Raw genomic sequence first — 23683 nt, 5'->3', positions numbered from 1 at the left:
AAACATGCCCCTAAGCCTAAGGTGCACAGAGTGGCTAAATGGGGAAGTTCAAGTGGCAGATATAAGAGAAGAGAACCACTGTTTCAACTCATCTAGGCACAATAAAGTAGGAAAAGGGTTTTCATTCATAGGATATATACACCTCATTCCTACCTTTTACAACATGTTGGGAAACGTATCTTGACCGACTCGTATATTTAGAGGCATTTTATAGTACTATGAATCTTTTTAATTTTTATTTCTAGGTGTGGTTTATGCATATTTATTATATATAATTGCAGAAGACAATTCCACAATTCCCTCCCTTTAAAATAAATGTACAGTTTAAAAAAAACCTCAAAATATTACAGTTAATACATTCTTATAGTTCAACTAACACTTTTTGATGATTCTCAAAAAAAAAAACTAACACTTTCTGATATCTCTAGCTAACATATCTAAGGTTCAAATCTCTCCTCTCCATCTATCAAATTATCAAAAAAAATATGTCATAGTGGTGGAACCATTAACCATACCTCATACTTATAGTGATTTAAGAAATCTTATAATTCTGAACAAATACCTTTCATTCTAATAACACCTCCATCTCAGTCTATGGTAGTTCAACAACTGGGGTTTCTGTCCCTAGTAATTGAGGAAATTCACTGTATCCCAGGAATATATATCACTTTGGAGCACCATGGTTCACAATCCTTTAAAAAGTTTGATGTTACAAAAATTCTAAATATTTCTCAAATTTCATCTAGATAAAAGTGTAGAAGGCATGAGCCGTGTGACTAAAGTGTACTACTTTAGCAAGGAGGAGGCTAAACACGGGTGATAAATGGGCTGCTAATTCTTGATAATGAACCATAGCAAAACAAATTGGAATTGATAGCATGTAGCAACCAATGTAATCAAACTCAAGATTGTCATTTCAAAACCACCAAAATTTAAATTAAAAAAAAAAAAAAATTAAGATATGTAGGAGCAAGCACTCCATGGGGCAGCGCTCCTTTATGAGTGGGGTTACTTGCTGTTTGCGATTCCCTGGTCAACTCAACTCAGATCTCCGCAAGCTTGCAGTTAATCTAATCCCATTCCCCCGTTTGCACTTTTTCATGGTTGGGTTTGCTCCACTTACTTCCCGTGGTTCCCAGCAGTACCGTGCCCTTACTGTTCCTGAGCTCACTCAACAGATGTGGGATTCCAAGAACATGATGTGTGCTGCTGATCCTCGCCATGGCCGATATCTAACTGCCTCTGCCATGTTCCGTGGCAAGATGAGCACTAAGGAAGTCGATGAGCAGATGATTAATGTGCAGAACAAGAACTCATCCTACTTTGTTGAGTGGATCCCCAACAATGTTAAGTCCACCGTTTGTGATATCCCTCCTACTGGGTTGAAAATGGCTTCGACATTCATTGGCAATTCAACATCAATTCAGGAGATGTTCAGGAGAGTCAGTGAACAGTTTACAGCTATGTTCCGCAGAAAGGCTTTCTTGCATTGGTACACAGGAGAAGGTATGGATGAAATGGAGTTTACAGAGGCAGAGAGCAACATGAATGATCTTGTTTCTGAGTATCAGCAATACCAAGATGCTACAGCAGATGAGGATGGTTATGATTATGAAGATGAGGAAGAAGTCCAGGAAGAGGAAGAGGCCTAAGTAGTGTTTGATATCTGTTTCTCTCTGTGCTTGTTACAAATGTGTTTGTGTTAATGTTTCCTTTTTGTTCCTGAATACCTTGTTTGGGGGTTTGGATTGTGGGAATGTGGTTGAACTTATAGCTCTATTGTCTCTCGTTTGCTTTTGATGTAGTTGTCTAGGGAGTTTTGTGCATCAGACATGGTACCATGAAATGTTAAGTGTTTAAATCGCAATTGCATGCTATTGTGCGTAATTGATTGTGTAAACACCAGCTGAATCTGCTCTGTTTCCGCTTGTATTCTGCTAGAAAATTTGATTTCTTGAGCTTTTTGAGAACCAAAGAAATTGGCAGAGGTTAGCATAATGCACATTGTCATTACTATATAGTTTGTGCTAGGTCCACTTGGGGATGTCATTCAGAACAAAGTAGGTTTTGCAAATATTTGAGGCCGAAGCATTTGCATCAAGCAACAGCAAAGCTCATGCTTTGCAGCCCACATAATTGAGCAATTATGGCTGGTTCCTTTTGCAAACAAACACATGCTTTTCAATCCGCAAAATTGAGCAATTATGACCGGTTCCTTATGCAAATACACTCGGGTTGGTTCATTGGAAAGTCAACTTATCATTACAAAATTGCACCGTTGATGGGGAATTTATCTTATACATAGTACAGTCTACATGTTTTGAGATATTGATTGTAGTAATTCTTGTGGTAACAATTGTTTTATCAAGCTTCAAAATCGATCGATGAGACAACTTAGGTTGGATCTTAACTTGTGTCAACCTCAGAATTACAGCAGCAATCGCAGCCACAATCATCGCACCACCACCATGATAAAAAAAACACGCACACACACAGATTCTCTATCAGGGCTTAACAAGTTCAAAATGATGGTAAATAAACAATAATCTATGATGCTATTATAGAAACCACCGAGTTTTATCCCAAGGTGAATAAAAGAACAAGAACTCTCCAATCCTTTGTGCTCGATTGGCAAGAATAATTGATTTATGTTGGTTCATATGAATCTAAAATATAGAAACTTTCTGCAGGGATACAACTGATATGCCAGATAGATTATGCTTGTCTAGGCTCCAAACTTAGGGACTTTAGCAGTTGAGATTTGAGCAAGGAAGTGCTCTGCTACAAAACGTCGTTGAATTTTCCCAGTAGCAGTTTTTGGTAGAGAATCGGTAAGAAAAACCTTTTTGGGGACTTTGAAGGCTGCAAGATTTTTCTTGCAAAACCTCAGTACCTCTGCCTCGTCAATGTCTGATCCTTCTCTTGGAATGATTGCACAATTAATCTGTTGGAAAAAGAAATACATTATCAAAACTATGTTAGCATTTTCTTTAGCAAACCAACAATGGGAATATGCTTGCATTCTATGTGCTTGTGAATCTTTGCTCAAACATGCCCCTAAGCCTAAGGTGCACAGAGTGGCTAAATGGGGAAGTTCAAGTGGCAGATATAAGAAAAGAGAACCACTGTTTCAACTCATCTCGGCACGATAAAGTAGGTAAAGGTTTTTCATACATAGGATATATACACCTCATTCCTACCTTTTACAACATGTTGGGTAACGTATCTTCACCGACTCATGTATATTTAGAGGCATTTTATAGTACTCATGAATCTTTTTAATTTTTATTTCTAGGTGTGGTTTATGCATATCTATTATATATAACTGCAGAAGACAATTCCACAATTCCCTCCCTTTAAAACAAGTGTACATTTTAAAAAAAAATCTCGAAATATTACAGTTAACACATTCTTATAGTTCAACTAACACTTTTTGATATCTCCACTTAACATATCTAAGATTCTAAGGTTCAAATCTCTCATTTCCATCTATCAAATTATCAAAAAAAATATGTGATAGTGGTGGAACCATTAACCATACCTCATACTATAGTGATTTAAGAAATCTCATAATTCTGAACAAATACCTTTCATTCTAATAACACCTCCACCTCAATCTATGGTAGTTCAATAACTGGGTTTCTGTCCCTAGTAATTGAGGAAATTCACTGTATCCTAGGGATATATCACTTTGGAGCACCATGGTTCATAATCCTTTAAAGTTTGATCTAGATAAAAGTGTAGAAGGCATGAGCTGCGTGACTAACTAATTTAGCAAGGAGGAGGCTGAACACGAGTGATAAATAGGCTGCTAATTCTTGATAATGAACCATAGCAAAAGAAATTGGAATTGCTAGCAACCAATGTAATCAAACTCAAGATTGTCGTTTCAAAACCACCAAAATTTAAATTTAAAAAAAAAAAAAAAAAAACCCTAAGATATGTAGGAGCAAGCACACCATGGGCCAGAGCTCCTTGTGGCAAATTCGTTGGTGTAAAATTGAAGTAAAAGATTATCACAACTATAACCTAAAAGATCTCAGCATGTGATGGATCTTGTGAGTAATTGTGCACCAAGCACTTTAATTTCTCAATAAAAATGAAAGCCTTTTCTAGCCTATTATTATTATCATCATCATCATATAGGCTACATATGTGGTCATAAAGAGCTTAACAATTCACATGAATCCAGAAACATACAAACAAATTTTTTAGATTTAGTTCTTTCTGGTACAGGTTTGCATCAAGCTGGGGCCATATCACCAAACAGTGCCAATATATACATCTCACTGTCTGTGACAAGACTTAGATTATGGTTTCGTGGGTTCACGGGATTTGGTTGGAATGTTCAATATAATAACTACCAAAAAAGAATATTAATAAAGTTATTATCAATTTTACTGTGTAAATATGATTAGTGTCACTTTAATAATATGGTAAATAAGAGTTTGAATTATAATTTTGTAACAAGTGACACCTTAGTTTATAATATTTGTATAGTAATCAGTATCTCTAACATCCCTCTAAATAAAATCGAAATGAAATTATTCTTACCTCTTCACCGTATTTGTCATCAGGGACTCCGAAAGCAACTGCTTGAGCAATCTCAGGATGGGACAAAAGGACTGCATCCACCTCAATTGGTGAAATTTTCTCCCCTGAAAAGTTTTAACTTGAATAAGAGGTGTTGAAATAATGATATTAGAATATTCTAAAGACAATTCAGGAAGTTGAAACAGGCTATTTGTTTTCAAATTTAACGAACTTGTGGTGTGGTTTGCTTTTGTATGTCTTGTGCAATTATACAATATGTCTTTGTCAAGCATGACCCTAATAATGTCTCTAATAATAGCATTAAGTTGGCCAATTTAAAATGATAGGATCAGAATTTGTTAGGCCTAATTCATCTGCAATTAATTTTGTTAGGCCTAATTTTATGTGCATATGAAAAGCATTGCAGTTTTGCTACCCAAATAAAAATAAATAAATAAAATTGTAACAAGGCTTTTAGTGAACATTTGAAGAAGATTTATTCGAAGTCTAACTCTTCTTGACTGTATAATTTTCTCCTTCCACATACACTAAGTAATTATGTTTCCTATAATCAACTATGCAAAAGGATCTCCTGCATTAAAGAACTACCCAAACCAGATAATATGTCAAACAAAAGTGAAAAAGAGACACACAAGTTGGCCAGTCTATCTCAAAAACAATTTGCAAGGCGGCCGAAAAGTGGTCAATAAATACAACATAGGGTTGGTAAACCAAAAAAGAGCCCAGCTTCACAAGAACTACTATTGAAGCCATAAAAGGGAGACAAAATGACTGATAACAATGACCTTTTCAAATTCCCAAAAGTGGCCCATAACAAAATGACTTTGATAACCATGTAAATAACATAAAATGAACATGTTACACAGTTCAATAAGTAATTAACATCACAATCATATTCCCAAAAATAAAAAATTTTCTTACCTCCACGATTGATGAGCTCCTTGATCCGACCAACTAGGTGCAAATACCCATCCGAATCAAAATACCCGAGATCACCCGTATGAAACCACCCAAATTGATAAGCAGCCTTATTAGCCTCGGGGTTATTTTTATAACCCTTTGTCACATTTAGTCCCCTAATACACACCTCTCCATTAATTTGAGGCTCTTGAACCACACCATTCTCATCCAATATCACCATTTCTTGACCCACAGGTTTCCCTACCGACCCAGGTTTATGCGGGCCATCTTCGGGTAATGGGTTCGACGCCATGAGATGGGCCGCCTCGGTCATTGCATAGGCCTCCAATACCGGGGCCTCGAACGCCTCCTCTAGCCGGGCCATAATGGCAGGTGCAAGCGACGCGCTACAGCTTCGAATGAACCGGAGCTTTGGGTAAACGGGTTCCGGGTTACCCAAGTGGCGATCCAATATAATTTGGTGGATAGTAGGAACTGCAGTGTACCACGTGGCATCATATTTGAGCATGTCTGACCAAAATGTTGAAGCTGAGAATCTACCAGCACCTGGGAGAGCCACAGCGGCTCCAGCTCCGAGTGAACTCAGTAACCCGGCCAATAACCCGTGAACATGAAACAGTGGGAGGACTATCACTGTTGAGTCTGACTCAGTGAGTTTGTACACCGATTTGATGTTTTGCACCGAGGCAGCTAAGTTGAGCTGAGTTAAAGGGACACCCTTTGGTCGGCTCGTGGTGCCTGAGGTGTGGAGGAAGAGTGACACGTCAGTGGGCTCGTTGGTGAGTTTGGCGACCAAGTTGGGGTTTGACTCGGACTGAGTTGGTGATAGAGTCAGCTCCGCGTTGGCTTCAGAGAGTGTGGCTGTGGTGTGTGGGATTTTGAGCTTTGAAGCCGCGGCTTGAGCTGAGGCATTTCCTTCTTTTGAGGTTAATAAGAGCTTGGACTCCGAGTCCCCCAAGTAGAACTCAAACTCTTCTGATGTGTAGGCTTGGTTGAGTGGTGCAGCTGTGGCTCTGGCTCGAATTACAGCCAAAAACATTATAACAAACTGTAATAAAAAAAAAAAAAATCATTTTCTAAATTATTTTCTATTTACACTTTTTAAGCACATCAAGAAATACCAATTTTCTTCTCAAAAAAGAAAAAAAAAAAACTATTGTTATTGAAGAATATAAATATAACAAAATCAGGACCTAATTTATTAGCGTCTAAGTGCATTGGTTAAAATTGGATTTTTTATTATAATCTGCACAACATTAATTTAGAAGGTTTTGTTTATTTGTTTATACTACTTCCCAATAAAGTAAAATCCGTTCAATTCCATGAAAATAAAAATTAATTAATTTTTTAAGAAACCAATTTTAATTTGATAGCCAGAAGAAACTCTTGGAAACATGGGTCGTTTTCGAAAGAGACGTATCAAAATGCATTATTTTTAAAAAAAAAAAACTATTGTTATTGAAGAATATAAATATAACAAAATCAGGACCTAATTTATTAGCGTCTAAGTGCATTGGTTAAAATTGGATTTTTTATTATAATCTGCACAACATTAATTTAGAAGGTTTTGTTTATTTGTTTATACTACTTCCCAATAAAGTAAAATCCGTTCAATTCCATGAAAATAAAAATTAATTAATTTTTTAAGAAACCAATTTTAATTTGATAGCCAGAAGAAACTCTTGGAAACATGGGTCGTTTTCGAAAGAGACGTATCAAAATGCATTATTTTTGCGTTTTTAATTATAGTGGTATACAAAAAAAAAAACCTAAGATCTGACATGCTCGATTTTAAGAGTTTATTTGATAATGTTATTCTAGAAATGTCATTTACTTGTTGTGAAACTATGTGGATGAAATTTTTTTTGTAAAAATATGTATTGGATTGTTTAAATAATGAAAATTATTGTAACGCAACCAAACCCCTAAAAACTTTCAACCAAAAAAATCTGTTTTGAAAAACACGAAAAGCACAATCTTAAAAGAACGGCAACAACTTATAACACTTTTCAATATGGGTTCTCTCAAAGCCGAAGATGTTGCCGAAATTTAACGTAACAACTTATCACAGGTTTTTTATATACTTTTCGTATTGAACAACCAAACACGTGAAAAAAGGAAAACAAATAGAGATAAGTATTAGAAAGAAAGAAAAACCTCGACGGTGTTTGGGAAGACAAGGGCCACGACATCGCCGACGTGAACACCGGCGGAGACAAGGCGAGAGGCGGCAGTTTCAACGAGTTCATGAAGCCGAGCGTACGTCAAGTCGAATTTGCCGGAGACTGAGATTGCTCGCCTTGATGGGAATTCTCCGGCGATGCGTGACAACAATCCGGTGAGCGTTTGATTCTCCATCTCAGAGAGAGATTGGTTTTGTGTACTAGTATTACAGAATACACACAGATCGATATATTTTTGACTATTTGACAGAAAGGTAATAGTTCATACACGCGGAAATATACCTACATTACATATATATATGGTGAGTATATATATAGGAGAGAGTTTGATTGGTCCAGGTATTACCTTGGGGAGTTTCTCAAAAAAAAAAAAAAAAAAAATGACGCTCTCACAATTTTTCACGTCACCACAATATTTAAATAAAATAATCATTTTATTTAAATAAAATTATTATTTTTAGTTCAAACTTATTCAGGAGTATCACAAACTTAAACAACTAAATTTACAGCCAATTAAAGTAGATAATGTAAATTTGTTTTATATCATATCAAGTTCATTATTGTTGTGTTCATTATTATTGTAGATAATGTGATACTCATTAAATTAGCACTTTGCCTGAAATTTACTTGAAGTAAATTTTTGTGATATTTTTGTGCTATTTCAGAGAGAGTGACAATATTAGTTTGGGAATAACCATATATAATCGTCCTACTTGCCAAAAAGTCAATACATGAATCTATAACGAAAAAGTTTAGATCAGTATTAATGATTTTGTTTTCTTGACTATTATATGCTTAAACTCTAGCATTGAAAAATATTTACTTTCTTTTGCTTTTCTTTATCTTTTACCAGTTATTTTACTAATTTAGTTATAAATTTTAAAAATAAAAGATGGAGGGTCTATACTCTGTATGTTTGATGAGTAAAATCGATTGCGGAGTAATTTTGATAGAATTAAATTTAAAGTGTTATTTTCGTGTCAAATTAATTTGCGTCGTAGTCATCAATTCATCATTTGTCTCTCCAAAGCCATATATATTATTTTGTTCTTAAGAGTTTTAATTTTGTCTTTTTTGGTTTGGAATTAGGTGGTAGATAGGATATGAAAACGTAAATTTTGTTTATACATAATTATTTAGGGCCACAGTGAATAGACTTCTATTATTTAGTCTTGAATCTTTATTTAATTCTTATTATTAAATGATGATTTTTTTTAAAAATCTTTTTGGTCTCAAAGATGAAATTTTAATTCTAACCCTTATTAAAACTGATATATCTATTAAAATTAAAAAATATATATAATTGAATATTATAATCATCATGAAAAAATCTATTTGTCCAGAGTTTTATAATTATAATTCAACCCACTCCTCCTAATGTTGCCGACAAAAACGTACAAATTTAAATATTCCGATACTCAATAAAAATTTTTAAAAAGAAAATGTGATGGTGGATTGCCTAGGGGATTGCATTTTTGCTAGCACTTGGGGAATGCAAACGCGTCTTACCGGTTTTATTGTCGTTTTATACATGACTTATGTCGTTTATTCTTTAATAGTTTAATGAACATGACAATGAAGGGTTTTCGGTGCATTCATGGCATACGTGGCTGCTATTTGTTCCTTACAAAAGCACAACCTGCCACGCATTTTGTTTATTTATTTTTTTGTTCTTTTACATTTTTTTTTTTTTAAAATTTGACTGGTTTTTTTTTTTTTTTTTCTTCAATTTTCAACAACCAAACTTGTATATGCTATAATATGCTAATTATTTTATCATTAAAGCACAAAAAAACCCATTACCTAGTCTTACAATTATAAAAAATTTACCATTGTACTATAGTACTATCCTAAATTTATGATTGTACTGTAGCTTACTTGCAAAATTAAAATAATATTTTTTATTTATTCACCTCAAATGCATCTTTCACTTTCTTTCTCTCCCCGACTCACCACAAAATTAAAATACTGTTTTTTTTTTTTTTATAAATTTTGGAGTATATATTTTATTATGTAGATATATTATTTTAATATATTGCATAAGAATATAAAAGTGGACTTGGTTTAGGTTCAGTGCATCCAGTGCACTGAACCCGGTCATATGGTGACACATGTCTAAAAGTGAACATATGTCATCATCTCAATGGGTCCAGTACTACTAGACACTGAACTTGGTTTAGTGTCTAGTAGTATTGGACCTAAACCTGACTGTGCTATAAAATGATATAGTATAATATATATATAAAATAGTTTTGAGATAGTAAAATGAGATATTTTATAGAAACGGAATAATGCATATGCCAAGAATATTATCAGGTGATTGTTTGATAATTCAATAGTTAAGTGCCAAGAATATTATTAGGCGATTGTTTCATAGAATTTTCAATTTCAATGCATTTGTCACAGTTTTTGACTATGTTCAAGTTTGTAATATGTTCTAGATATTTAGATTTTTTTTTTTTCCTGAAATAGAACGTTATTATCATGGAGTTGAATTTGAAGTCCGTTCAGTTCAGATTTTAATGCTTTTTTTTTTTTTTTTGGTCTCTAATTTTCGCTGAAACCTCTAGTTGAGACCTGAGACAGCTTGAAAATTCTAAAATTCAAATGAATCTACCAAATTTGACCATGGGATGGGAGGACCAAATTAAGAATCCCACTGACCAACCAACCACTCTACAAAATTCGTTAATTACATCAACACTAAATGGAATATAATACAAATTTTCTGTTGTTATATCCATTTATATAAAGTATCAATTGAAGATACATATTATTATTGTTATTATTTTATATTTGAGGGCGGGAATTTAAACCTTAGATATGGATGCTGGAAATTGAAGATTCATAATTAAAACATAATGACGATGACTAAGTTAGACATAAAAAGTAAAGCAATAGTAATTAATAAGTAACGTAGAAGAAGAAAAGAATGATAAAAATTTACTATTTGAAACCAATTATTGTACTGACTGTAAAAATTTTCTACCATGTTGCCGTTACGTAAGTGGTAATTATGAGTAGTCTCAAGACATCAAATTGCTCATCGTCAACATTTTTGACCCTAGCAAAGAAATTTGCAAGAACTATCAAATCTTACTAGAGAGTTTCTTTACATGCTTGTTTAATGGTTGCTGATTAAGCAGAAAATAATTACGAAGGGGCAAATGGCCTTTCTGTTTTTTTGATAAAAAGGGGGCAAGTGACCTTTGGTTTATCTATCTAATTATAAAACTAGCTCTTTAAGTCCAATTTGGTGACTCCTTTTGGAAAGTATAGCAAAGCTCCAATCAAAAGATAAAATAAAATCAAACCAAGTTTAGCTACTCTATTAAAGCATGGACGAGAACAAAGCTTTTCCTATCAAAGTACGTAGAAAGTCATAAATCATAATGCCTAAAAAATATTTGGGCTAATGGAAGATTACAATGATTATACTTGTTTTATACATGATGCTCTTTCAACTTTTACATGATGGAGAGCAAAAAATAAGGAAAGAAAGAGTATGTTGTGGTTGATATTTTATTCAACAAATTGGAAAAGACAAAAGAAGTTTAAAAATGGAGTATGGTATCGATGCCTTTGGTGGGTAAAATACTTATGATTACTAAATTCTATAAATCATAAACTAGAATAGCTACCAATCAAGTGATTAATAAAATAGAAAACTAACCAATAAATGTCTTCATGTCAAAGTATATTGCACATTTCATCACTTTAGACATTGGAATATTCCAAAGTTTCTTATTAGGTTAATGCCCTTTTCAAATACAATGAACTGATGAAGTCACTTTAAAGGAAAACTTGGTAAAGGGAATACGCTACAGTCATATCAATGACATATCAACTTCACTGTAAGATGGTTGAAATGAAATTGAGCTCAAGTTTTGAAGACAGGTTTTGGACAATCTGATTTATCGATCACACCTAGTTGTCTACTCAGTTCCAGCTAAACATGGCAAAAAGGGTTAGAATTTTCTGACCCGACCTGAAAAATACTTGACTTGAACCCAATTTTTTGACCCGAAGCAAAAATGGGTTGACCAGTGACCCAACCCGCGTTTTTTTTGGATCAACCCGACCCGACCTGAACCATTTTTTTAAAAACTTTTTTTTTTTGGTTACAAAAAATAGTAAAATTAAGATAATATTAGTTTAATTGTTTATTGTGAGTTTTAAGGAAACAATTGATACATTTACATAACTGTATGCAAATTAATTGAAAGATGAATGCATGTGGTTGAGCATTTTGTAATGAGTAAATATTTTTAGATATTAAATAGCAAAATACATGCCAAGATAATTTGTAGAGTTAAAAATATAGATTTAAAATTGTAGACATGTGTGAGAAACATTCACAAGTGTGAAAACAGTGAAGCCAAAGTATCAAATTAGCATAAATTATGAATGCTTAGACCTATTTTTTAACAATTTATGTCTAAGATAAACGGCTTTTCAAAATAAATTATGATATTTCTTAGAGTATGCGTTACTTAATAATGATATGATATTCATAAAAAAAGACCATGTATAAATAAGTAAGCAATCAAACTTTAATATATATCCCAAATTGAAATAGAGTGTCAATCACAACTGATAATAGATTATAAAATTAATTTTCAAGATTGTAAATTTCTTATAGGTTTTTATTCTTTATCAAATGAATTATCGAATAAATTATTTGTAATTTTGTTTTATGTTTTGGGATGTTGATATTGTGTAGAAATGAAACTTGTGTATTTGTTTTACTTATCTTTGTGTTATTTTGTTTTAGATAGCAATGTTAGGATTTGTATAATTTTAAAATTATTGAATAAGTATCAATAAGTTTAATTGGATTCATTCTTGATATAAGTGGTGAATTCAAAATAATACATTTTACATCAAGTAATTTATTGTATGACTTTCAAAATGGCAAATACATGTTGTTTTCTTTATATATATATATATATATATATATAAAATCAGGTGAAAAACATGGGTCAACCCGACCCGACCTGCAACCCGATTGATCCAAACCCGAATTGACCTCAAACCCATTTGACCTACAACCCGATTGACCCAACCCGATCCGCCTGTTTTGCCATGTCTAGTTCCAACACATATTCTTAACTTCTTATATTGGGTTTGACATCAATTTTTGAGATGTTAGAACTTAGAAGTATATACTAAATGTTTAAATTTACCATATTTCGATTGCTTAAACTTTTTGAATAATCAATACTATTTAACATGAGACGTATAATAAGAAGTTGATTTTAAAAGCTCATAATATTATAACATGAGAGTTGAGACGCATAATAAGAGGTTGATTATCCGCTAATCCAATTTTTGAGCTGAGTACTTTGCATGCACTTCCTCCATCCCCTAGATCCCATCTTTGTTTTCACATTCCTAAATCAATTGGGTCCTATTAGTGTCAAAGAGATATGAAATGTTTACCATACTCAAGCTTAGTTTATCAGGACAATTTCCCATAAGTCCATAACAAAAAATTCCAGGTAAATGAATATTGGACACCGGTCAATATATGAGTTACTAATTTCGTCTAATGGGCTGTCTTGGTGTTGGATGTGTCTAATTTTTCTATCCAATCACACTAGTGAGTACCCATTTATCCTTTTATTGAGGGCTAGGAGTTCAAGTTCAAGATAATGAATGAAACAATGCTTGCGATGAGGCAAGAGATAAGGTAACGTTTGGGGTGGCCACACAGGACTGTCTTTTTTGATGAACCAAAGAACTATCTTGGAGTATTGTTTCATGAGGATTGGCATGTGTTATGGCGCTATACCTCTTGCTTCACACATACCAAAGTCATTGAATTTGGCTTAAACTATGTAGCCTTTCCACGATAATATCTAGCAGTCACTTATGCGTTGTTCGATCGGTTACAAATGAGAGAAGAGAAGAGAAAAGAAATGAATAGTAGTAACGAAATGAGAAAGAAATGAAAAGAAAAGAAATCAATTCTCTTGTGTATGTTTGGAAATAGGTAGAAAAGGGGAAAAGAAAAAAGAAGAATGCATTTCTTCTTCTTTTGTTTGGTTTGCCATATAGAAGGAAATGAAAAGAAAATATATGTTTTTTTTTTTTTTTTAATGCCCATATAAATGTATGAGATGCATAAAAGTTATAGACAAATATGTAACTTCATGTCATACTATATTATTTATGTGAACCCTATTTTTTAAAAACCATTTTCTCCCTTCAAATCCTTCCAATTTGGATAGATTACAAATATGTGAGCCCAAGGGAAATGGTTTTTTCCATTTTATTTATTCTATGATAACCAAACAGAGGAAATGATTGCATTTCTTTTAACTTCTCTTCTTTTCCTCTCTCCTCCAGCCTTTCCAAATGCACTGTTACAGTAGACGCACAAGTGGCATATGGTTGACAAGTTGTGAATTCGCATATTATATTTTTCATTACATAGTGATAACATTGATAAGTATTACAATCAAGCTCACAAATTGTCACAGACTTTATCCTGAATCTCACATAACATGGTCTTTCTAACTCTCTCATTAGATACAATTGTTTGCTAATTCTTGCACTAGACGAAGACCAAATTTTATTTTAGGCATGTTAACAAATGTCGTAAGGCATTTGTTACGGGGAATTTTATAATGTAGTCGGTTTGCTTTTTATGGGAAATCAAGCAACTTTTATTTTAACGGGCATTTTTCTATCTACTACTATTCAATGTAAGTGGAACCTGTTTGACGTCTCCTTAACGAGTGCACAAAAACACCCATTAACAAAAGTCTTTTTATTAACTAACATTTGGGATTGTTTTCATTTTGATCCATTATGTTCTAAAAGTTTCATTTGAACCTTTCATGTTTAATTAGTTTTCATATTGGCTTTTTGTGTTTCAAAATGTTTAATTTTAGCTCTATAAATTTGACTCAATTTTCTATTTGGCCCTTTACATTTTAAGAATGTGAAAGTTCAAAAATAAAACAATTCTAAACTTTAAGAGCCAAAAATATACTTTATTCTTTTATTTTTAACTCTTTCAAACACAATAAGGTTACACCACACCATTATATTATTATATACAGAAGGGACTATAACCTCTTTACACCTTTTTTCCCTTATACATCAATGTGGACTAACAATACTACTAATAGGAATTAATGTACCTTCTTATCATTATTCTTCTAGTTGATCATATAGGATTCCAAAACTGATTAGAAACCCTCAAAACTTATTTAGACTTAACAATATCTTATATTTGGATCATCGTCAAGGAACAAAAAGTCTAGATTATGTTTCCAGTTTCCTATCCTCTCTGTTTTTTAGCAGCATTACTTTCACCTTTCTTGACTTGTACAACCTATTATTGTATTTTCAGAACTTGTACAATGGGTTATTGTTAAGATTTAGAAAGGCCGTTTAACTCTGATCAAGGATCACTGCTAAGATTTTGCACTAGAAAAGGTTCTGATCCTAACTTAAATAACATATACTACTAGCTAGAGCTTTTGTCCAAAGTCAAAAAGAAGGTGGACAATGGTACAAATAACTGTAGCTTAAAAGCAATAGGGTTTATGGTAGAATAGTGAAAAATATTTATTACAATAAATATAAGGATTTTGTTTTTTAAGAAGAAAAACAGTGAATTTTATTAATGAAGGCTGATAATATCGGCTTCTAATAAAGTAATGATATTTGTTGGTACATCTTTCATTCAAACTTAAATTGTACTTGAAATTGTAAGGTGAAGTTGCCCGTCTCACAAGCGAGTGAACTACAATATTACAATACTTGTAAACATGTAAATAATCTAACATTGAAAAGTAGGAGGCACGATACTATTAGGATCTGGATCATCATATTCTTCTCAATCCAATTAGGTTACTTGGTTGTCTGCTATATTAGCTCTAGTGTTTGGACAAACCCATGCCAGGAAACTAAAAATTAGGTGATGCCACCTTTACCTAATTATCACCTTTGTCATTAAAACATTTTTCCTTTTTAGGTCAGACGATTGGGACACACTTCCACTAATTTGTAACTGGAGTTTGAGATTTAGAGAGAATATTTCTTGTAAAGTGGAAGTACAAAATCAAGAGCTAGCTAGCATATTCTAGCTATTCAACTTTTTTTTTTGGGTAGGCAAGAAGGAAGCGATATTTGCGTACTCGATCTGAACTAGAATTGTTGAACAATAACAATGGCTTCCTAATCAGGATAGACCCCTACTGGTATGGCTATAAAACTTCATGACACAATAATAATAATTCTTATTATTATCGGTATTATCGGTGAGATCATAATCACTAACAAACAAAAAAGAAGTGCTGGGCCTGCGGCACATCCATAATGTAGCAACCAAGCTAGCATTATTGGTAGAGGGAATTAGGGGGTGTTTGGTAATGTTGTTTTAATAACATTGTTTATATTTTAAAAAAATATGTGTAGGTAAAAAAGTGCATAGAAATAAATGTAATGTTGTTTAAATTACCTTACCAAACACCCCCCATATATGAACCACACACATGCATTATATTCTTCAGTACTTATAATTAAATCCAGTATTATAGAGATATTTAGGTTGATTGTTATGCTGCATATTTTGATGTTTATTTATTTTTTATTTTTTGAGAAGAAATTACGATGTTTAATTTAAAAACGTAAAAAAAAGTTATTAATTTTACTATAAGATGTTTATACATTGATATGTCAAGAAATGTGATTTTTGTCACATTATACGATGGTTTATACATTGATATGTCAATACATGTGTGTGTTCTCCACTTGTGACAATGGATTTTTCTGGGTTTCGGAGTTATTTTGGTCATTTTTTTTGGGTTTTAGGGGTATTTTGGTAATTTTCAGGTTTTTGGGGCATTTTGGTCATTTTTGAAGATTTTAGAGTACTTTGGTCATTTTCACTTTAGTGGCATTTTGGTAATTTTGATAATTGGGTAATTGGGTGGGTTGGGGTTTACCCATAATAATTGGGTTGGGTTGGATTTGGGTTATAAGGAATTAGTTAAATGGGTTTTAAATGGGTAAATGGGTTTTATATACCCAACCCAATTATGCCCATCCCAAACCCACCCAAACCCGCCCATTTGCCACCATTTAAATTTGACAAATTTGAGTTTATTTGGTAATAATATTATGGACAGCAAAATCAGACTATTTGAAAATTGAAAGTATCTATACTATTATTTACGGGGCTTCTCATGTTTGAATTTTTCAATTTTGATGCTCAAAATACCCTCAAATTTATCAGTTTGTAAAGCTTAAATAGTAGGGTCAGGCATGTAAAATTATCAATTTAAAAGTCCTAAATTTTAGATAAATTTGAAAAAATATTACCTATAAAATAGGAACACTCCCACTAACCCACTAATTCTAACACACAAATCTAATATTTTATTCTTAAAAAAAAATCTCACGTTCAGTAAAAAAAAAACACACAATTAATGAAATACCCTTAATTTCATATGAAATCATCTTTATCTCTAAATCATAAGAAATGGTTTAAAATCTTAAATTGATAAAAATTAAAAACAAAAAACCTAATGAAAAAAGCCACGTTGTATCAAAAAAATTATCTACCAAATTCCTATTTAAAAAAAAAAAAAAATTTCCTACGTTTTAAAGAAAAATACTATCTCACTCTCTCTGAATTCAAAGTTTAAAAATAGATAAGTTCATGTTTAAAGACTCAAGTAAAATATGCTAAAATTTCGAATAAAACTACCACTCTCCCACAATCACAAGTTAACAAATAACTATCCTAGCCACCTTTTTTTTTTTTTTTTTTTTTTTTTTCAGTACAAGTTTTAGATAACTTCATGATTAAAAACTCAAGAAAAATATGCTAAAATTTCGGATAAAACTACCATTCTCCCACAATAAAGTTTACAAAAAAAATTTAATTGTTCAAAATTCTTTCATATTCCTTAACTAACCATCGATATTGCCAGCAAAAAAAAAAAAAAAAAGTTAACAATTGGATAAAATAAACTATGATGAACTATCGCTTTTAAAAAAAATCCACCTACAAATTCTCACAAATGTTCTCCCTCCATCCCTATCCACCATGGCGACAACTATTTTTGTATGTAGCCTCTATAATGAACGTTGCTTTATGTTTTCAGGATAAAAGTTTGCAATCGATGGATAGGGGACGTGAAGTCCGTGCTACAAATGATATGCCATCATTTTGAAGTCCCTTCATGTTGACATCTCGGCTGCTAAAGTTCATTATGGAGTCTACATTCCTAACAGAGCAACATCATCTCTAGAGGTAATTATTTCATGATGTCTAGATCTAAATATATGTTAGAATGTATTGTGAGAGTTGGATTTGGGAAGTATTTTCCTAAGTTTAGTAAGCCCAGAGTCACATATTTAATTTTTTAATGCATTATGTGTAAGAGATGAAAAAATTATTAAAATTTACCTAAAAAATAGAAAAGTCTTTAAACATGTGCTCAGAGACTAGTGACTAATAAACCATCTAGAAAAATAGTAAAGTTAAAGATCTAGCTTCAAAAATTAAAGCAGCAATAATCCAATGGGCCGGGTTGGGATGAGTGGTTCTGAAGTGGGGTGATCCAATATTTGGTATTGCTAGTAAGGCTTCACAAGCTTCAGCTTTTAAGGGGTTCTGCTCCGCAATCGAACCCATCCAAACAAAAATAACTTTCTTCATGTGTTTCTACCCACAATTGCTATGCATGTCTTTTCTTCTTTAATGGCTGCATCAAAATTAACCTTCACGCAAGCAAGGAGAGAGGATCCCGTTCCCTGATTTTATAATCGAAATATGACATGACATTATTTGGAGGGTTACTTCTAGTAAAAAAGAAAAAGAAATATAAGATAAATTAATCAAAATTTTATGGCATTTCTTTTTCTGTTACTATATTTTCACAACAAAAGAAGAAGAGGATTTCAAAAAGATGTTAATTTAGAGCATAGCTTCAATTATAGCACAAGAAATATTGCACCAAATTCAATATTAACTAAGATTTTAATAAATGAGTTCTAGTTAGTTTAACTGGTAAAGTCTTTTATAGTTAGCTTAACTGGTAAAGTCTCTAATAGTTGAATAAGAGATCTAGGATTTAGTCTCCACATATAGGGATGACAATGGGGTGGGGCAGGTTCGAAGGATGGGGTCTTCGCTCCCGCCTCGCTTGGCTTTGTCTTGCTCCATCCCCGCCCCGCATAATGGAGAAATTTTTTTTGCCCCATCCTCGCTCCTTGGGGCCCTGCGAAGCCCAGCCTCATCCTGTAAAACTCTACTTCTTGTTAATTTACTCACAATTATTACAATTTTTTTAATAAAACCTGTTTTGTTAATAAAAATATACTTGAAATTATAAATAAATTTATCCCATCAAATCAAACTAGTTTTTAGCAGAAATTGAAAAATACTTATCAAAGTGTTTAACAAGATAATATCACAACAAAAACAAAAATCTCATAATATAAAATCAATGATTCAATAGTATATAAATTTGTTTCTAATAAGGACAAAATAAAATGTTAAAATTGGTACATTATTTCTAACTTTGCTAGAGGAAAAAAAGAAAAAGAAAAAAAAAAAGGCAGAGAGCCATGTTAGGTAGAATAAAATAAACTGATGATATATATGTTTAGAGTTTTAGAGTATGAGAAATTTACAATTTAACCCTTACCAAAGCGAGGCAGGTATGGGGCGGGGTGAGTCTAAAAAGTCTAAAGCCATTCCTGCCCCGTCTTGTGGTGTGAGGCTAAAATCTTGCTCTATCCCCGTCCCACCACTTTTGCGGGGCCGGGAAAACCAACGCAGGGTTGAGTAAGGAGAGGCAGGTCAAAATTGCCATTTCTACCCATATATACTAAAAACCGATTGGTATCTTGATCTCATGATAAAGAGTTATTATCAAAAGTGGACGCCATAGGTTGAAACTCTTTCAAAAAAAAAAAATAAAAAAAAATTAAGACTCTAATAGCGCTAGCTTGGTTCTTCTCATGAGAAGAGTCTTCATTTGAATTCCTTCTCCCAGTAGTGTTTTTTCTTTTAAAATATACTAATTTGGAAGTCATCTAGAGATTTGGTATATGCTATGACATATATTTAACCATCCTCACATTGGATAAGAGTTGGATAGGAGTAATTCTATGTTTGTGGGTCCACCCTTGTGGCCTTATTTGAGGGGCAATTGTAAGATAGTCCCTATGCAGTGCTTTGAGAGTTGAGACTACCTAAACTTTTTTCTTTATTTGAGACTATTTAATACACAATATCATTTTTTCCTAAATGAGGCAATCTCTCTTCTTTTGCACTAATTAGCGGACGTTATTACTTAACTCAAGTCTTGAGCCCAATGGCGTGTAATTTAAGGAAAAGAGAATCATCTTCCATAATTTAAAACTAACAAACTATATAGACTTCAACATAACTCTACGCCTCACCCCATCCTCTGCCTTTGCCCCCATACAGAACGCAATTCCTAAGCCCCACCCCCACCCCCACCCATGCGTTAATTGTTTTAGACCCCTAATTTACAAAGTCAGAGGTCATACATAACAATATCCCTAACCTATTTAATATCAATTTTGTTATGGACACACTTTAGTTATGGGCACTATTTGTTGAGATATTATGTTTTCGTAAATGTATATACCTATCATTTTTTTTTTCACTACTCATAACTTGTCATTTTAACAAATTATGAAACAAGTTTTGTTTCTAAACTTATTCATTTAATATGTATAACGACTCTTAGCCTCTAATTATCCATGTACACACCTTTTTATTTTTTATTTATTTTTTTTTATTTTATTACATATTATCCAGTGATCTCTATGCATTAGCAAAACGTTAATATAAGATTTTTGATACGAGGATATCAAAGGGGGGAAAAATGCAGTCTTGAATGTTTATCTTTGTCTTATTGAACCACAAAAGATTCATAAATAAGTGTCATGTCTGCTAAAGTATCGTGGGGGCACAAAAAAGAGGAATAGAGGAGTAACATGATGAATTTTATTTTATCAGATATTGCGAGAAAAAAAATGAAATGGAGCACTTAAAGTTAAGGTGGTCAATTTTGACTGTATAAAGTATAAACCGTTGAGTCCCTACTCCCAAGTCATTCCAATCAAGGCATGAGTTTTGGTAAGATGGGCCATTTCTTCAATTCTTCCTCTTCACTTTGGCCTAGTATTCGGCTTTAAGGGACATTCAGTATTTTTCTTTCGCTCATACACGTTGGCAAGGCAATATTTTGGCACATGTTTTAACTCGGAGAGTGAGACATTCTTTTTCTGTTTTAGTTTAGATGAAGTTCGTTCCTCTTGATATTTACAAGTACTATGTTTCTAAGTTCTTAGCAATTAAATAAACTAGTGCATAATCTACGCATATGTACGGTACAAATAAAAACAACACTATTACACATATATGGATTCAAATTATATCTTGTTAAGTCATAGATATATACATAAGTTTTACTCTTTCTTTCTCCTTTATTATTTTATTTTATTTTATTATTTGGATATACACATGAGTTTACTCCTTTTTTAGGGTTTTATTATTTATTTTTTATTTTTTTATGGTTTACTTATATTAGACTCTTTATCTTTTGCACAACATTAACTCACCTAGAAATTAAAAAAAAATATATAGATAAGATTAGACAACAATTAGAATTCAATTTGAAATATAATTGGATTTTCTCTCAGTTTTATCTATTAATTTATATATAAATTGGCTTGATTGGCATATCTCTCTCTCAAAAAAAAAAAAATAAATAAAAGAAGGAACATTTAACTCTCTACTCAGTATCACCAAATAACAGAATTTGATTTGGATTGCTTGACTTGGTTGGAAAGAAAGACCGTTAGAAAATGTATCAAATTGTCTATATGCGTGTCCATACTCCAATTTCATTCCACAAGCTGAGATACATAGAAAAGCAAAAATAGAAGAATAATTGTCTAATATATATATATATATATATCGGTTTGATATTGACTTCAAAATTTCTTTCGTTTAACTCGGAGAGTGAGACTTTCTTTTCTGTTTTAGTTTGGATGAATTTCGTTCTCTTGATATTTACAAGTACTATGTTTCTAGTTTAGCAATTAAATAAACTAGTGATAATCTACATCATGACGTACAATTAAAAACAACACAATTACACATATATGGATTCAAATTATACCTTGTTAAGTCATAGATATATACATAAGTTTTACTCTTTCTTTCTCCTTTATTATTTTATTTTATTTATTATTTGGATATACACATGAGTTTACTCTTTTTTATAGGGGTTTTTTTTTTTTATTTTTATTTTTATGGTTTATTTATATTAGACTCTTCATCTTTTGCACAACATTAAATCACCTAGAAATTAAAAAAAAAAAAAAAAGAAGATAAAATTAGACAACAATTAGAATTCAATTTGAAATATAATTGGATTTTCTTTCAGCTTTATCTATTAATTTATATATAAATTGGCCTGATTGGCATATCTCTCTCTCAAAAAAAAAAAAATAAATAAATAAATAAAGGAACATTCAACCTCTCTTTATTCAGTATCACCAAATAACAGAATTTGATTTGGATTGCTTGACTTGGTTGGAAAGAAAGACTGTTAGAAAATGTATCAAATTGTCTATATGCGTGTCCCATACTCCCATTTCATTCCACAAGCTGAGATACATAGAAAAGCAAAAATAGAAGAATAATTGTATATATATATATATATATCGGTTTGATATAGACTTCAAAATTTCTTTCGTTTAACTCGGAGAGTTAGTTTGGATGAAATTCGTTCATCTTGATATTTACAAGTACTATGTTTCTGAGTTGTTAGGAATTAAATAAATTAGTGTATAATTTATGCATATACACGGTACAATTAAAAACAACACAATTACACATATATGGATTCAAATTATACCTTGTTATGTCATAGATATATACATAAGTTTTACTCTTTCTTTCTATTTTATTATTTTATTATTTGGATATACACATGAGTTTACTCTTTTTTATTAGGTTTTTTTTGTTTTTGTTTTTGTTTTTGTTTTTTGTTTTGTTTTTTTTTGTTTTTTTATTTATTTTTTTTATGGTTTATTTATATTAGACTCTTCATCTTTTGCACAACATTAACTCACCTAGAAATTAAAAAAAAAATATAGATAAAATTAGACAACAATTATAATTCAATTTGAAATCTAATTGGATTTTCTCTCAGTTTTATCTATTAATTTACATATAAATTGGCTTGATTGACCTATCTCTCTCTCAAAAAAAAAAAAAAAAAGGACCAGTCAACCTCTCTTTATTCAGTATTCACCAAATAGCAGAATTTGATTTGGATTGCTTGACTTGGTTGGAAAGAAAGACTGTTAGAAAATGTATCAAATTGTCTATATGCGTGTCCCATACTCTCATTTCATTCCACAAGCTAAGATACATAGAAAAGCAAAAATAGAAGAATAATTGTATATATATATATATATTGGTTTGATATGGACTTTAAAATTTCTTTCGTTTGGAGAGTGAGACTTTGAGGCTGTTTGGATGACCCATTTTCATGACTCAATTCTCAGTTTTCATAACTCAATTCTAAAAAATGGTGAGACCCATAGCAAAATACTCGTTTGCCTACACCAATACTCTATTTTCATAACTCTGTTTTTAATACTCAATTCTCTACTTTTTGAGTTATGAGTTATGGAAACTGAAAACAACTTTTGGCTGTTTTCAGTTTTCAATTCTCAATTTTCAATGGCAAAATTGTAAATACCATTACCAAACCGGTCCCACAGTCAGAATTTGCTTCCTCTTTTTCTTCTTTTCTCTTTTTTTTTTTTTTTTTTTTTTTTTTTTTTTTTTTTTTTTTTTTTTTTTTTTTTTTTTTTTTTTTTTATCAATAAAGACACATAAAAAATGACCATTCACGACCGCAAAGACACGCAACCTTAAAATATAACATACTATCTCTAATGCACATGGTGANTTTGAGTGATGGCATGAAAAAGATGGAGCC

At 32.0% G+C, this 23683-nt stretch overlaps 2 protein-coding genes across 2 annotated transcripts; both read right to left on the bottom strand.

Moving 5' to 3' along the window:
• Positions 1–1057: 1057 nt before the first annotated feature.
• Positions 1058–1836, bottom strand: LOC136067009 (uncharacterized). The gene is given in 1 exon segment (XM_065772179.1): positions 1058–1836. A coding segment is annotated over 1 exon segment (375 nt). The 5' UTR covers positions 1547–1836; the 3' UTR covers positions 1058–1171.
• Positions 1837–2532: 696 nt separating this feature from the next.
• LOC111999002 (probable CoA ligase CCL9) lies at positions 2533–7942 on the bottom strand. Its single transcript, XM_065772178.1, has 4 exons — positions 7633–7942; positions 5476–6523; positions 4555–4658; positions 2533–2944 (listed from the first exon to the last, which is right to left on the bottom strand). The coding sequence occupies exons 1-4, from the start codon at positions 7831–7833 to the stop codon at positions 2726–2728; spliced, it is 1572 nt and encodes a 523-aa protein (XP_065628250.1). The 5' UTR covers positions 7834–7942; the 3' UTR covers positions 2533–2725.
• Between the last annotated feature and the right edge of the window lie 15741 nt (positions 7943–23683).

The sequence above is a fragment of the Quercus suber genome, unplaced genomic scaffold, assembly GCF_002906115.3.
Source record: "Quercus suber isolate HL8 unplaced genomic scaffold, Cork oak 2.0 scaffold_55, whole genome shotgun sequence".
Taxonomy (NCBI): domain Eukaryota; kingdom Viridiplantae; phylum Streptophyta; class Magnoliopsida; order Fagales; family Fagaceae; genus Quercus; species Quercus suber.
This window is presented reverse-complemented; position numbering and strand designations above follow the sequence as displayed.